At 36.2% G+C, this 16,831-nt stretch overlaps 1 protein-coding gene across 1 annotated transcript in view; it reads right to left on the bottom strand.

The window, feature by feature from the left end:
• The window catches only part of SGTB (small glutamine rich tetratricopeptide repeat co-chaperone beta), a 40,903-nt gene that overhangs the window by 15,816 nt on the left and 8,256 nt on the right, over window positions 1-16,831 (bottom strand). The window contains exons 2-4 of the mRNA XM_028123866.2: window positions 16,138-16,241; window positions 11,671-11,740; window positions 6,073-6,172 (exon numbers count right to left, since the gene is read on the bottom strand). Coding sequence (XP_027979667.1) covers window positions 6,073-6,172; window positions 11,671-11,740; window positions 16,138-16,241 — 274 coding nt within the window. The remainder of the gene's footprint in view (window positions 1-6,072; window positions 6,173-11,670; window positions 11,741-16,137; window positions 16,242-16,831) is intronic.

Below are 16,831 nucleotides of genomic sequence, written 5' to 3' on the forward strand. Positions count from 1 at the left end.
TGCATAAATAAGTTACAGCAAAAATTTATTTCTACAACTAGGAATTACACTGTTTTTAAAAGAAACAAATATTGAAAGCCTAGAACTATCCTAGGTAATTTATATAATTATCACTCCTCACAACTACCCTATCACAGGGTTAGTATTATCTCTATCTTACAAGATAGGAAACTGAAGCTCAAAAAGGTTAAGCGGCTGCCCAAGACCACAGAGCTAGTACATGGCTGACCTGGGATTCAACTCCAAATTCAACGAACCAAGTTCAAATCCAAGTGAGCCTAACGACTACATGCTGCTTATGGAGGTGAAGGAAAACAAAGTGAAGAACAGCACGGTCTCTGTTCCAATCTTTCTCAGAGCTCACACTGTCACTAGCATTCCTAATTGTGCCTTTTAAACTAGGTTCTCCAACTTAAACGCCTTCCCCTACCCCTATCCTCCACCTAAGTTCTACCTGTCCATCAAATCTAGCTCCATCTCCAATTCCCCATCACCTGAGAGGCCTCTGGATAAATTCTCTCAATCATGCTCTCTCTCCTGTACACCTTTAATTCCATTTATTGTCTCAGTCATTCAACCATCCATCCATCCCAGAAACATATGACAGTTATGGGTAAAGTAATGTACTCAGCAATGAGGTTGTACAAAAGAAATACGAGTACAGTTTAGGGATAGAAGACACAGAAATTTAGCTAGCTTAATATAAAATATCATTTCATATCATAAAGCACTTTAAATGTTTTAGATCTATACTCAATCATTTGTTGTTTTATGTCTACAAGTGTTAAAGCGAGTGTCGTCGCTTCAACATCACTGGAAATTTCTTATAATTCTTCTATAGTCCTCCAGGCATCCAACAAAAACTGGCTGAAGTCCTGGGAGGAACAGTGCTAGGTACTATAAGAGATACAAAAAGATACAAGATCCAATCTCTGCCCTTCACCTGAAGAAATAAAATAAGTGTGCAAATAAAATAAGGCACAACATATGATAAACTGACATAAATGTTATATATCATGGTCAGTGAGTAGAGAAAAAAAAGCAAAAATAAAAAATAGGTTTGCAAGGAAGGACTCAGGTTTTCCTGGTACCTAAGCTGAGCCTAAAGCATCCTTAGGATCCTAAAAGCTAAAACAGAAGATAAATACTAGAAAAGAAAGGTTTATGATTAAGAAATGTGCCAACTGATTATTTTCTAACATATAAGAAAGTCACTTCTATAAAAAGAAAACTACAGTTCATGCTAGCAAGTTTAATATATGAACAATATTTTGATTAGGAATAAAACTGTGAAAATGAATATCAAAAGGAATATTTAGATCTGCTATTCCAGGCTTCCAATTCTTGGCAGCCGGCTGGCTAATAAAAATGCAAGGGGTAGTTGGCAAGACTATATAGGCTATTGAGATATTTACAACTACTAGGGTCTAAAAAAATTTTTTTAACTTTTTTTCAATATTTGTATTAAATATACAAAAAAAGTGTTCTAATTATTTAATATGAAATTTCTTGCTCTATTACTGAACTCAGGAAAAAAAGATACTATTTAAATGGAAAAGATAAGCATGATTATTGATTTCAACTTAAAGACAGCTAAATGAAAAGCAAGCACAGGTATTGCCAAGAATCTCTTTCAGTCCAGTAGTAGTCAACATAAGACTATTCATGAACCCTAATCTCATTTGAAATAAATGATTTATTTAGGCTCCAATTTATCATATTCATAGTTAAAAGTGTACGGCTTACTGTGGTCTTTACCAGCAATTTTCTGATAACATCTATATCTGGTCATAACATTTAGTGACATTATTCAATGTTTTTGTTTCAGATATTTCACATGCTAAATTAAAACATATATATCCATCTGGGGACAGAGAATAAAAAACACAGCTTGCAGAATTCATTTTCCACAAATTATTTGGATTTTTCTGGGCTAGATTATTAGCACACATTAATAAAGGGATTTTTTGGTAAAGGAAATGTAGATTTCTAGTATGTACAACTAACTTCCTTATGGATCCAACTCTTCCACAAATAACAACTATAATTTCTGGACAAAATGCAAAACAAACAAAAAAAACCAAAAGCACCCAGGTGACCATAAATAGGAAAATGGCTCGGCAAACTGTGGTACACGCAAACAGCAGAGTATGACTGAGCAATTAAAAACAAGAACCACTGAGACAAGAAACAACATGGTGAATCTCGAAACCATTAACGTAAGCAAAAAGAGTCTCACACAAAAAAGTACATATGGTATGATTCCTTTTATGTGGAACTCTCAAAGAAACAAATCTAATCTATAGTAGGGAAATAAAGCAAAACAGTGGTTGCCTCTGGTGTTTTAGGCAACTGACTCTGAAGGGGCACGTAGAATTTTCCGTAGTTTGATAGGGGGTTTTGAGTTACACAAGTGTATGCATTTGTCAAAACTCAAGCAAAGTACAGTTAAGATTTGCGTACGTTATGACCTATAAATTTTACCTCAAAAGAAAAAAATGCAAAATATTGAACTCTATTTATGACATGCATGATAAAGTATTTAGGGGGACAGTGTACTGATGGCTGCAATTTACCTTGAAATGCATCAAAAATAAGACAGACTAATGAACAGAGGGGTACAAACAGATGAATAAACATGTGACATAGCAAATATACTAAAATATTAAAGGCAAAATCTTGGTGTGGATGGATATAAGAATATTTACTGTAAACTCCTTTCAAGTTCAAAATTTTTCATAAAAATGTAAGAGGCCCTCCCCCCCAAAAAAGAAGATAAATGACACTAGATTAATTCAGAACAACTCCTGTCTGACTAACATCATTTCCTTTCTTATTTTAACAGGCTTACTACCAGACTGGTAAATCGAGAAACACAACTGACAACATATTTGGACCTCAATAAATTTGGATCTCTCTTTATATTCTGATCAAAGCAAAAAAACCCAGATTGTATAAATAATGATAATATTAAATATATTATAACAGAATTAATGATACAATAATATTTAGTTAACAATATAATATATAATTAATAATATATAATTGTAACATACAATTATACAGTATTATTATATAACGATAAAATTGTTGTACAACACTCTTTACTAGACCGCCTCCTAGCCCTTCATATGTATTAACTATTTAATCTCTGCAAAAGTCCTATGGGGTAAATACTATTATCCACATTTTACTAACGGGGAAACTAAGGCACGCATATGCTAGGTCATTTGCTCAATGTCACATACTTAGTAAGTGTCAGAGCCAGAAATTAGAATTCAAAGAGTCTGAGTCAGAACCCCTGCTCTTAACCACTTCCCTCTGATTGCTCTGTTAGTTGACTTCATAACTGACATAATATATGGCATTCTTAAGTTTGTGGATGACATGAAACTAGGAGCAAAAGCAAATATGTTACTTTACAAATTATCCAAAAAGATTAAGGGTCATACACATAAGAGACTGTAACAAGATAAAATTCCATAGGGATCAAATATACGATCCTGCATTTGAGTACAGAAAACCAACTATACCTCCAGTGAGAGCACTGGTACACAGCAGGTTTTTGGCAAGAATCTGTCAAATGAAAATATGATTGAACGACAAAATAAAGAGAATGTGTGAAATAGAGACACTTTAATAAACCAAAAGCAAAATATGAACTTAATAAATAATGCTATAAAATGCTAATATGTAATTATGTTATCTAGCAGTAGGTTAAATGAGAGCCCTACTACAAGACTATTGGGGTCAGACCAATTCCAGAAATACTGTGTAAATTCCTGGGAACTACATATACAGGTAAACTGGAACAAATTTAGAGCAAAAGTGCAGAACATAAACTGCATTATTTCAGGTATAACTGAAGAAGCTGTGAACATATAATGTGGAGAAAAGAATTCAAGTGAACAGGGTAACAAACTTCAAAATGTAAGGTACTATTATAAAAAAGAAGGATCATAATTATTCTGTAATTGCCCTTAAGAATAAAAATAAAAACTGCCAACTGGGATTAGCTACAAGGGTTTCGGGAGAACAAATTCAGTGCCAACACAAGGAAGACTTTTCCGACAGATAGGACCACAAAAAAAAGGCGGGGAAGAAGGAACAACCTCACAAGGGTATGAATACCCTAAACGGGATAAGGATAACTCAGTGAAAGATTAGACCAAAATAACCTAAAGATCTCGACCAAATCTAAGAACTTACTATATAATAAAAGGTAATTTTTATACATTTCTGTCACAAAGAGTTCCAGGTTGGTTAAAATAGATACCATTCACCAAAACACACTCGCGATGATAAAACTTAAATGTGAGGAAAAAAATAAAAGTTATTTGTCAAGTCTGCAAATGGGGAGAGCTTGAAGATGAAAAACATCGGAAGAATATTCAAAAGAAAGGAAAAACAAACTTGTCTACATCAATACTTAAAACTTTTACATATAAAAATATTAAAAGGCAAAGAGTAAGCTGTGCAATTAGGACAAATGGATTATATCTAATATTCAGCTACGCTCTACAGAACAGTAGCCACAAGCTACACATGGCTATTGCAATTCAAATTAATTTAAATTGATCTTCAATCGATTAAACACTAAAAATTTACTTCCTCAATTGCACTAGCCACATTACAAGTGGTCAATAGCCACTCTGGCGAGTGGCTACTGTATCGAACACTGAAGATACAGAACATCTCCATCATTGCAGAAGTACTATTGGAACTTTAATATTTAAAACAGATTAATTTAGTTCAGGGAATTCACTATATAGTTAATCGGAGAGCTGAGATGCCGATAGGCATTGTTGTGCAGGAATCCAGAGACGAGGAACAACAGGAAGCCATTACTATCCCTAAGACAGAGGACAGAGTGCAGAGTCCAAAACCCAACATCACCTGGCAAAAGCTGGGATCACAGCAGGTGTGTTGGGTGGGGGCTGGAAACCAGGATAGGAAGCAGCCCCTGCTGGATAAACACCCTGTCGTAAAAAGAGGGGAAGAGATATCCCGACTTCTCTCCTCCTCTGCCCTCCAATCTCCTGCCAGCACCTTCTATGGCTGAACCCAGACACGACCCAAGAGGAGCGTGGGAAATGCAAACCATTAGGGTCAGACCCTCTGTTAAAAAGGGCAGAACAGGGAAAAAAGAACTAGAGTGTCAAACAGGCTAAAGCCTGGCACAGGTACAAGGAGAGAATTTAAAGAAGAAAACCCACAAATGCCCAACATCTAAGAAATGTCCAACCTTACCTGTAATTAAATATAAATTAGAACAATTACTATTAAAACAAAATAATATTAAACTAACAATAATAAATGATAATGCAGGTACTTCGTGCTGAAAAGGATATGGCAAAACCAGACACACTCATACACTCCTAGGGAAGGACATCAAGTCTCAAAATTTTTCAGAGAACTGTGAACAAATTTGCAATTAGCGTCAACAATATTTTCACTGTTTACACTGTTAAACCAAATGAAAGCAGGTCCAAGGATAAAATCCAAAGTCCAGAAAATCTAAATTTCAGAAAATAATTTGAGAAACAAGGTTGCTCACAGCAGCTCCATCATATTGAAAAAAAATGAACAACCTCAAAGTTGGCCAGTAAGTCAGCAGTTATGTAAATTAGGGTACATTAAAAAAACAACAGTAAGATAAAATAAATTAAGGTACATTTATCCATTTATCAAAAAATAACGAGTGCTTCTTGCCAGCCACAATGATAGGTACTGGAAGTATAAAAAAATGAGCAAGTACTAATAGACTAATTTGTATCCATTTAAATAATGTTTAGAAAGAGTTTCAACAAAGTAAGGATGTGTTTATGACATGCCTACTGAATAACATTGAATCTGAAATTGATTATACTCACATTAAACAAAATATGCCGGAAGGTTAGTGAGTAACAGTGATTAGCTCTGAGCAGTAATTTTATGAGGTTTTATTTTTCCTTCTTTATACTTTTCTGAACTTTCAAAATTTTCAAAATGAATTTTACAGTTCTCCTTCAGAGCTATTAATGCAAATTACAGTTTAAGAACTGTAAACTCTCCACAATAGTGCTAGTTTACCTGTTGCAATAATAAACCGCATTATTTGGATCCAGTTCTATTGCCTGTGTGTAACAATCCACAGCAGCAGCAAAATTCTCTTCTTTCATGTGGTTATTGCCTGAAATAATCAATATGTACAGTAAATACAATATACACAAAAAATATAAAGTCCAAAAGATAAATGTGAATCACAGAAACTACAATAAATGAAGGTCAGCAAGATGATTTTTCTTTTTTTAATTTTTTTATTTTATTCTTTTAAAGATTTTATTTATTTATTTGACAGAGATAGAGAGAGAGAGCACAAGTAGACAGAGCGGCAGGCAGAGGGAGAAGGAGAAGCAGGCTTCCTGCGGAGCTGGGAGCCCGATGCGGGGCTCGATCCCAGGACCCTGGGATCATGACCTGAGCCGAAGGCAGACACTTAACCAACTGAGCCACCCAGGCGCCCCAATTTTTTTTTAAGTAAACTCTGTCCACAATGTGGGACTTGAACTCATGAACTCGAGATCAAGAGCCACATGTTCTAAACTGAGCGAACCACACGCCCCATCAACATGATTTTTCAGTGGCACTAGAGATAAATGTTATATACGGCTGATACTCCTCAGCCGTCAGTGTGTTTGAATGATTTTAATAATGCAAAGTCTTAAAATAATTAATGTTTGCATGCCTTATAAAATCCAGGTTTCAATCAGTGAGTAAATGCAACAATTATGAATATCTCGTGGTAAAATCGAATCTCTTCTCACCTTCCTTGTCTTCATCTCTCTCCTTTCTTTTTAGAGCTGCCCACCCCATTCCAGATGCAACACCCTTCTCAGCCATCATCTCAATCTGGACCCCCTTTTCCACTCCTTCCCTGTCAAAACATACACCTGCTGAAAAGCCAAGCCCTCAGAACTCTGTTGTGTGGGGAAGCTGGTAAAATTAATCATGTTAATATGTTATTGGCAGATATTTTTATGTGCTACTCCTTCCAGAGATAGATTTTTAAAAGGGGATTGTTGGACATTAATTTCTAGAAAGAATTTCAGATACCAGGGCTAGCCCACAGGGTACTAATCATCAAGAAGGGCATCTACAGATACATCTGGCAATAATTTAGCTAGTGTAACAACGGGCCAGCAAAATAAGGGATTTCCTATGGCTATCTTCCGTATTCCATGAAATGGAAGAAAGTGTCCTGCTCACTGAAGAACCACTGTTCAAAATCTAAATTTTAAAACACTGCTTAAGAGGAAGGATTAAATCACAAAAACCTGAATTATTCCTTCTGACTTTCTCTAAACCAGAAACTCTCTATTAGCTTGGTCTTTTAATAGATCATTGGCTACTTAATAGGAAGAGGAGGGTATATAACTTTATGAGGAACAAGAGCAGGAAGATTAAAGGAAACACAGATAGACAAAAGCATCTAAAATTATGCAAAAGTAGGGTAACTGGGAGGCTCAGTCTGTTAAACAAAGTCTGACTCTTGATTTCAACTCAGGTCATGATCTCAGGGTGAGATCGAGCCCCTGCATCAGGCTACATGCCTAAAATTCTCTCTCTACCCCTCCACACCTTTCTCCCCAAAATAAATAAATAAATAAATAAATAAATAAATAAATAGATAGATAGATAGATAGAAAAAATCATGCAAAAAGTTACTGCAAATTAAGAATCAGAAATGAATATAAAGAGTGACCACTAGAGGCACCGGGGTAGTTCAGTTGGCTAGACATCCGACTCTTGATCTCCACTCAGGTCAGGATCTCAGGGTGGGGGGATTGAGCCTCACGTGGGGCTGTGCACTGAGCGTGGAGACTGCTTAGGATTCTCTCTCCCTCTCCCTCTGCCCCCACTCACGCTTGCACAGGCTCACATGCACTCTCTCTCTCTTAAAAAAAAAAAAAAGTGACCACTAATAGCTACATGGTTTCTTTTTGAGGTGATAAAAATGTTCTATAATTGTGGTAATGGTTGCACAACTCAATGAATATACTACAAAACCAATGAATGTGTACACTTTAAAGGAGTAAATTGCATGGTATGCAAATTATAGCTCTTAATAAAGCTGGGGTTTTTTAGATTGATTTCTTTATTTTAGATAGAGAAAGAGCGAGTAGGAGGAGGGACAGAGACAGACGGAGAGAGAATCTCAAGCAGACTCCCCCACTGAGTGCGGAGCCTAAGGCAGGGCTTGATCCCAAGACCCGGAGATCACGACCTGAGCCAAAACAAAGAGTCAGATGCTCAACTGACTGCGCCACCAAGGCGCCTCTCAATAAAACTGTTTTGTAAAAACTCAAAAAAAAAGTAATTTAGATCCCCACCCCCCAAAAGTAACAACTATAAAACCTCTAAGGAAGCTAAGAGGATTACATAGTTTTTATGACAGAGCAAGATAATATTAACTACATGAGCCTAGGTACTTAAATAGGTTTGTTTTTCCTGTGCAAGAGGAATTTTCTGGGTTATGTGGATTTTCTTTTTGCTCTTGGACGTTTTCATCTTGGGTTCTTAGGGAGTCCTCTGGGTCCATTATAGACCCCAAAAGTTAAAACCAGAAATAGACAGGACCACTTAACTCATGTTTGAACTAAAATCCATTGTGCTTATTTCTTACCACACTTTCTTGAGGCAACCGATGAAGGTGTTGTGCAATGACCAGAACATTCCCACCGCCAGGCAAGAAAAGCACTGATAGTAAGGGAATGCCTAGAAGACCACACACCGCAAGTCCCCTTCCCTACCCATGATCATGTGCTGAAAACATACCGATCCGCAGCTGTGATCACGCACTCCCTGCCTGCTCTCTGGCACGTACTCCCCTAACCTCTCCCTGTAAAACTCTAGGTGTCCACCTTGTGGGCAGATAGGTGGGTTGTTAAGGCTTGAGAGGCCACCTCCCCTAGCTGCCGGTACCTGAAATAAATTTCTCATTTCTCTTTTCCAAACCCTCCTCTCTTGAGTTATTGGCTACTCCCGCAAGAGTGTGTCCGAGTTTGTTCGTGACAGTGTTGGCAAACCCAGCCAGGAGCTGTGCTTCTGATTGTCCAGTCCCCTTGGTGTTCCCAGAGACAGAGAAGCTGGTCCCAACAGCACCAGGGTTCACCCACTCCTTTCCTGAGTTAGCAGTTGTGACAGATCGTTCGCTAATAGGGTGGCATTGTTATCATCGTCATCATCATTATTAATTATTAAAATCTATTGTATGTCTTTTCCTGTAAACCAGCACATCAAATGTCTACAAACTATATGTGTATATATATATATATATTTATATACATTAACAAAAAGCCTAAAGTCACAAAATATCTAACCTACAAAACTTCAGGACACAGATGAAGAAATTTGTAAAGATAAATATAACTGAACATTGTGTAGCACTTTATGCTTACGTGGTACTCTCCTATAAAATTGTCTCCACTGATCAAGACAACCTGTAAGATATGCCTAGACTTTTGTGATGTGTCAGGGAATGACAGAAATGAAACCATCTTGGTTTTGTCTGATCTTACTGAGGCTCTTCAGAAAAACACACAAAAATATTTGAAAGCAACATTTCAGGAAGGTACTAGCTGGTTAGAAGCCTTGATTAACACAGATAAGTGGAACACACAGTCTGGAATAGCCTAATGCTTGACAATCTACAATGGCCTTGTGGGGCTCTGCACTGGGTGTGGAGTCTGCTTGAGATTCTCTCTCTCCCTCTCCCTCTGACCTTCCCCCTCTCCCCTCTCCTCCTTCCCCCCAGCACACACTCAAATAAAATAAAATAAAATAAAATAAAATAAAATAAAATAAAATAAAATAAAATAAAAAATAGTAATTGCTTTAACTTTGTGTGTAGCGTGTCTTGGATGTGACATGTCTTAGGGAAAAGAAAGAATAAAAGCTTTTGGTTAAAGGCAAAAGCAAGAGTAGTTCAGTTACCCATTCTGGAACAGTAAATGACTCTCTGCATATCCTCCTAATCCTCATCTTACCAACATTCACTATATCATAGCAAACTGTGTGGGCAATGCAATCTCCTGTAGAGGGCGTAAACATGAGGGACAAAAATAAAATTTCAATTTGCCATTTATTCAATATTACCCTCAGTGATTTCACACACTCCAAAACTGAGCAAGAAAAAAAAAAAAACATCAGGTTAAGTTGTTTCAATTAGAAACTAAATATATGGAAAATGTATTTCTATCTGGATAGCTTAAATTCAAATTCTTTGGAGAGTACTCTTGATTCCAATGACAATAAGGATCTGCTTCTTGCTTAATTTTTTTTAAAAGATTTTATTTATTTATTTGAGAAAGAGAGAGCACAAGTGGGGGCAGGGGGGCCTGCAGTGGGAGAGGGACAAGCAGACTCCCCACTGAGCAGGGAAACCGACGTGGGGCTCAATCTCAGGACTTCAGGACCACGACCTGAGCCAAAGGCTTAAATGTTGAGCCATCCAGGCGCGCCTGGTTGTTGCATATAATTTGTGAAAGCCATCATTCTAAAATTTTAAGTCACTATAGTAGTATTTCTTAGAGGAAATAAGAAATTGAAAATCGAAAGCAGTGTGTTTGTTGGAAAGACAGAACTTTATGATGCAATCCTACGACAATAATCAAGTAATAGTAAAAATGCAAAGATGTTAAGACAATGTTATTTAGGATTACAAAATTATCTATCTAGGTAAGTCAATCATGGTCTTACAGTACCATGGAATACTATGTGGCCATTAAAAACAGTGATATAGGTATGTATTTATAAATTTAATAGAGAGGTTAAGTCCTGAGGAATAGGAAAAGCATTCTCTCTTCCATATCTACCACTTTAGACACCAACTATTTTTTTTTTTTAATAACTAAACTACCTTCTTCAGTGTAAAGAAAAACTACCTCCTTCAGTGTAGGGAAAAGTCCAAAAAAATGGTTCTGAACCAATTCCGTATATCTTCGGAACGTGGCATATTCCCTAATAACTCTCTGCCTATAGGACAGGGAATTTCTTGGCTCTCATTCACTGCTAGTATCAAAACTGCTCCCCAGTTTCTTAGTACAAATCTTGTATGCCTGACCTGACTCTCCTCTATAGCTTAACATAAATGACATGATAGAAAAATTGAACACAGATCCTCAACAGCGACTTATTTATTAGAACCAAGAATGCTTCAAGAGCCACTATTAGAAGATGTAGTAATATAGTAATTAAATGTGCTAGCTAATAGTTAAGTGCCATATACATGCATTAACAAATTTCAAAGAACTCAAAAACACTAAATATACAAGAGTTAAAATAATACTGAAAATTATTTTCATCTCTTTAAGCATAAAAATAATTTGGGATCCTAGAGTACACACAGCAAATTCAGTTATAAGTAATCACCCCTTAAGTTACTTGTTTTCCAAGTGTTATTCACAAGAGATCTGCTTCTCTTGAAGCAAAGCATAACTATATTGCTCACAAGCCATTCTATGTTTCTAGGCTTCTTCCCTATCACATCTATCTGTTTCACAAATGCCATGTGGTCTTATGACAATCCAGTCTTGGCAGTATAAACCAGAATCTTATCAACTGACAGTCATTTTCTCCAGAGTTTCAGAAAGTTTTACTAAATAAGTAATTTCTCTATGAAATCCTCACCTTCATCTTTTAATTGGTCAGCTTTTCCCACATCTTCAGGCACTGAGTTTGAGAGAGGCAGAATGTCATTCTGAAATTAAATAAAAATCAATGTATTTCCATTTAGCTACATAAAAGAGTCATCCCACAGAACTATAAATAATAATGAATAACTAGTACAGTAACTCATCTGTAATTACATGTAATGAAATTTAACTTGTAAATAAATGGGTTAGAAAGAAATAGGGTAAAAGTCCTCTCATACATACTTTTATTAGAAAAATGAATATGTAGAATTTCTCTAGAAAATAATGGACTACTGTGAATCAAAATTTTTTACTTGCTTTTCTGAGATCAAAAAATTCTACTTCATGCACAACAAATATAAATAATCAGTACACTTAAAATACTATAACCATAGGGCGCCTGGGTGGCTCAGTTGGTTAAGCGACTGCCTTCGGCTCAGGTCATGATCCTGGAGTCCCAGGATCGAGTCCCGCATCGGGCTCCCTGCTCGTCTGACCCTCTTACCTCTCATGCTCTCTATCTCTCATTCTCTCTCTCTCAAATAAATAAATAAAATCTTTAAAAAAAATAAAATAAAATACTATAACCATAAAATAAAGGCAAATTATAACATGGGTAATGGAAATAAATTGACTAGTTTACATTTATGCTACAAGTTTATTATGTATTTTATTGACAAATACATTTTTAGTGAATGGAAATGCTTCACTGTTTTTATTTTTTTTTTTTAAGATTTTATTTATTTGTCAGAGAAAGAGAGAGCACGAGCAGGGGGAGCTGCAGGCAGAAGGAGAAGCAGGCTCTCCACTGAGCAGGGAGCCCAATGCGGGACTTGATCCCAGGACCCTGAGATCATGACCTGAGCCGAAGGCAGTCGCTTAACCAACTGAGCCACCCAGGTGTCCCTGCTTCACTGTTTTTAAATGAACATGCTGTTGGAAATAAATTCATTATATTTATAAGTAAAAACAGGATATTTTGTTATCCAGATTATGTATTAGCTATAGTCGTGAAGCTTTGTTTTTCTGAAATTCCTAATAAATTCTATTAAATTCTGGTAAAATAAATAAATAAATAGCTAACCAGTATACAAAGACTAGGAATAGAAATATGTTCAAGAGATTGTTTATATTAGTGAAAATCTTGAAACATAATGTTTAATATCCAAAGAAATATCCTAGTAAGTCAAATTCACAGTTTACAAAAAGAAGCATTAATAATATGACCCTATTATTTAAATATGTGCACAAACACATACACATGCACACAGGCTAAAAAACAAAGACAGGAAAATTCTAACACAAAAGGTTAACTGTAATATTTGGAGGTAAAATTTTCAGTCTCTTCTTTATATCTTTCCACGTTGACTAAATTTTTTTAAACAATGGACATATATTAATTTCACCATAAAATAAAAAAACAATGTAAATTTCCTGTTTTCAGTAGTTACTATCATCCTCAAACCTCCTTTGCATTCATAAGGTTCAAACCAAAGGTGCATGCAGAAATATCTTGAGTGGCACTGGGAACACAATGCATTTTTCCATTTTTGAAAGATCTTTTTTAAAATTGTGCTCCTTTACACTTGACTCCGAAGTTCATGAGTGAATCTACAGTTTTTCAAGAAAACATAATTTGTAACTAATATACCTATGTACTACATTTAGAATATGTCCACCATGTTCTTTGTCTTGACTAAGGTTTCACAGAACTTGATAACTCTAATGATGGAAATATACTTCTCTAATTACACAAAAATTTCCACAAGTATAAAATCATTCATCAAGTACATGAGTTCTTCTTATTTTTTGTAATCTTTCTCTACTAATCAGTTTTTCTAAACATAAAGTATCGGAATAAAATGGAATAAAAAAGTACAGAATCGAAATGGGAATCCTTGTAACTAGAGGTCACTACTTAAAACTGACTATGGTCTCCTAGGATGTAAGTGTAGTTCAAGGACACAGGACTGCCCTGCGTACTTGCTGCCAGGGTTTCTTCCATTTCACATTCTTCTAACAAGGCTGGGCATTTAATACATGGGGGAAAAGTGGCTTTTTTGAGTCACAAAAACGGCATATTGATAAATGGACTCTAATCAGTTCTGTCTTCTAAATCCTTCTGAATTATTTTTATGAAATTGCCACAGTTTTACATCTTTGAAAACTAATTCTCACATTCATTCAGTACATTTGAGCAGCCCATAACGTGGGGACGAGGGTTATCTACTTTATATAAAAGGAATGAATCCATTTAGTATATAAACTTAACTGGGGAGGAAAAACACAAGAGCAGTATCCTAAAACTAAAATGGCCAACATAGCAACCAAGGACACTTGGTGAGACGAATAATTTCTTTTTTTCTAAAGTTTTTATTTTAATTCCAGTTAGTTAACATACAGTATTGTATTAGTTTCAGGTGTACAATATAGTGATTCAATAATTCCATACATTACCTGGTACTCACCACAAGTGCCCTCCTTAACCCACCACCTGTTTCACCCATCCCCCACCTCCCACTCCTCTGGTGACCCTCAGTGTGTTCTCTATAGTGAAGAGTCTGTTTCTGGGTTTGTCTCTCTTTTTTTTACCCTTTACTTGTTTGTATGCTTCTTAAATTCCACACATGAGTGATATCATATGGTCTCTTTCTCTGACTGGCTTATTTCGCTGAGCATAACACCCTCTAGCTCCATCCACGTCATTGCAAATGGCAAGATTTCATTCTTTTTGATGGCTGAATAGAGACAAATAATTTCTTTAATTATAACAATTTTGATGCTGCTTCGGGCAAGTTTGAGACTCTCTCTAAGGTACTCTGCTAACAAACACGTATGTGATAAAGTTGCTGCTGTTAAATAAGAATAACAAAGAACGGACACCACAGATAACACTATGCAGACACACAATGGAGCCAGTTCCAGGAAATTATATTTTAAAAATAGTAAGTAAAAAATTTTTACAATTAAATATAATCAGAGGGAAATAGTAAGAGAGAAAGAAAACAGAGCCCTACTTAAACAGAATGTAAAGTCAATTTGAGCCTACTGGGAGGTAAAGAAAAAGTTCTGATCTCTTTAGTATGAGGTCAACAGTGACAGGCGCTAAGGAATGAGCAAATCCAAATGTTGTCTCAAGCACAGGCCTCTTGGGCACCTAGGAGTTAAATAAAGTCAGCTTCAACCATGGGCATATCCAACCACTGAAACAGGGCTCCCTAAGGAGGCCAGAAGCCCAGACAATCAAAGAACCACAGCAACCGAAGCAAAGCAAAGAGGAATTCTCTGATGGGGAGCACATAGACACGTCACTATCTCCTTACATCTTTGTCATAGAATTAGAATTAATCCGTCTGATAACTGCACTATTCTTTTTTCTAAGTACAGAAAGAGAGAACAGTATATTGCCAAATTGCCATCTTCATTGCAACTCTCAGAACCTCTTCCAACAAGTTCTAGAAACAGTCAATGTGGTAGTCTCAGCAATGTCCCCGCCAGGCTGAAGCATACACTACATGCTGTAGCCTCTCGCCTCAGTTCCTCATTCTGTATTGAAGCTTGAATACAGAACCAGAATAACAAAAGGAGTTCATGAGGCACCAAAATGTAATGAAAAAACACAGGGGAGGTCACCCTGGGGCCCTAAAGTCAGTAACCTTAAAATTTTTCAGACAGTTTAAGGGACACCTGGGTGGCTCAGCTGGTTAAATGTCAGACTCTTGATTTCGGCTCAGGTCATGATCTCAGGGTTCTGAGACTGAGCCCTCCACGGGGCTCCGCACTAGGCACGGAGCCTGCTTAAGATTCTCTCTCTCTCCCTTCTCCTTCTACCCCTCGCTGCTCCCTGCTTATGCTACTCTCTAAAAATCAATCAATAAATAAAACTGTCTTTGAAAAAAAAATTTTTTCAGGCAATTTTATGGTCCATGTTCCCTAAAAAGGCCAGAAACCAGAGACCATTGTAAACAGTTCTCGAGAGCACGGATATCAGAAAACTTGGTTTTCAGCGTTACTTTTTGCACAATGACCTTGAGCTTTCCCCTGTTTTAAAGAGCCCTATCAATGGCCAAATTTGATGAAATCTGCTTCAAAATGATGATTCAATTCCTGACGAATCTATTTTTACATAGTTGCTCCGTAAACAGGAAAATTTTGTTTTTTAACCTGTATTCCATGTCAGAAATCTAAAAATGCTCAGATACTATAAAGGACATAAAAAGCAACTAAGACAAATCATTAAATATAAAAGAAGGTGAGAGGATGTGAATAGCTACTAATATGAAAATCTAAAGCATGTTAAAATTATATTTTAGGTCCCCAATCACGTCCATGTGACTATCTAACTTAAACCCAGGAAGAAGTTAGTTACGTAAAGGCCTAGCCGCTCAAATGTTAACAACTCAACATAATTATCATAGTCATACTTAAGTCAGATACTAGTGAGAAAACAGTGACAGCTTACCTTACAGAAGGAATTGGTGAACATTTCTGTCAAAGGCTGTGACACTGCTAGATGGGTATCTTCTGGGCTGATTTTAAAAACTGTCTCCAAGCACTGAATTGCAACTTGAAATAAATTTGAATAGTGAAAAAAAAAATTAGCAACCTAAAAAAAGAAATGACCTTTTTTTCTGGTAGAAATCTGCACTCAGTGCAATCTGTGGTAATTCAGTATTTATGATCAGAGAACATAAGGAAAAACTAAATGGTTCAGCTACATAGAGATTTCTGTTTATAGACCAGCTGCTAAGGGAAGACAACTTGATTTCTTATTCCTTACTTAAGGAAAAATGTTACCTAGAATATAATTTCTCAATATATCCATTACATCATATTCTTATTGAAGCAGGTCATTAACAACAACTGATTCCTCTCTGCCAATATCTGATTAACCACCAATGTTCTAACGCCTTGAATAAAACAAAAAAATCTTCTTTTTAATGTGAGAAACAGAATTCTCAACCTGACCAAAAATAGTAACAGAAACAAATTCTGGCTCATAGGAGGCACTAAATATTAATCCTGGCATATTTACTTAGGTGAAAATAGGTGGGCTTTAAAAAAATTCATTCATGCCTGCAAATTTACCCCAAGCTCCTACGATGTGCAAGGTGCTGTTCTAAGGTGGTAGAAACACAGCAGTTAACCTGAAGACA

The sequence above is a fragment of the Eumetopias jubatus genome, unplaced genomic scaffold (assembly GCF_037043125.1).
Source record: "Eumetopias jubatus isolate StellerSeaLion01/CBP00866 unplaced genomic scaffold, mEumJub1_p1.0 scaffold_5, whole genome shotgun sequence".
Lineage (NCBI taxonomy): Eukaryota > Metazoa > Chordata > Mammalia > Carnivora > Otariidae > Eumetopias > Eumetopias jubatus.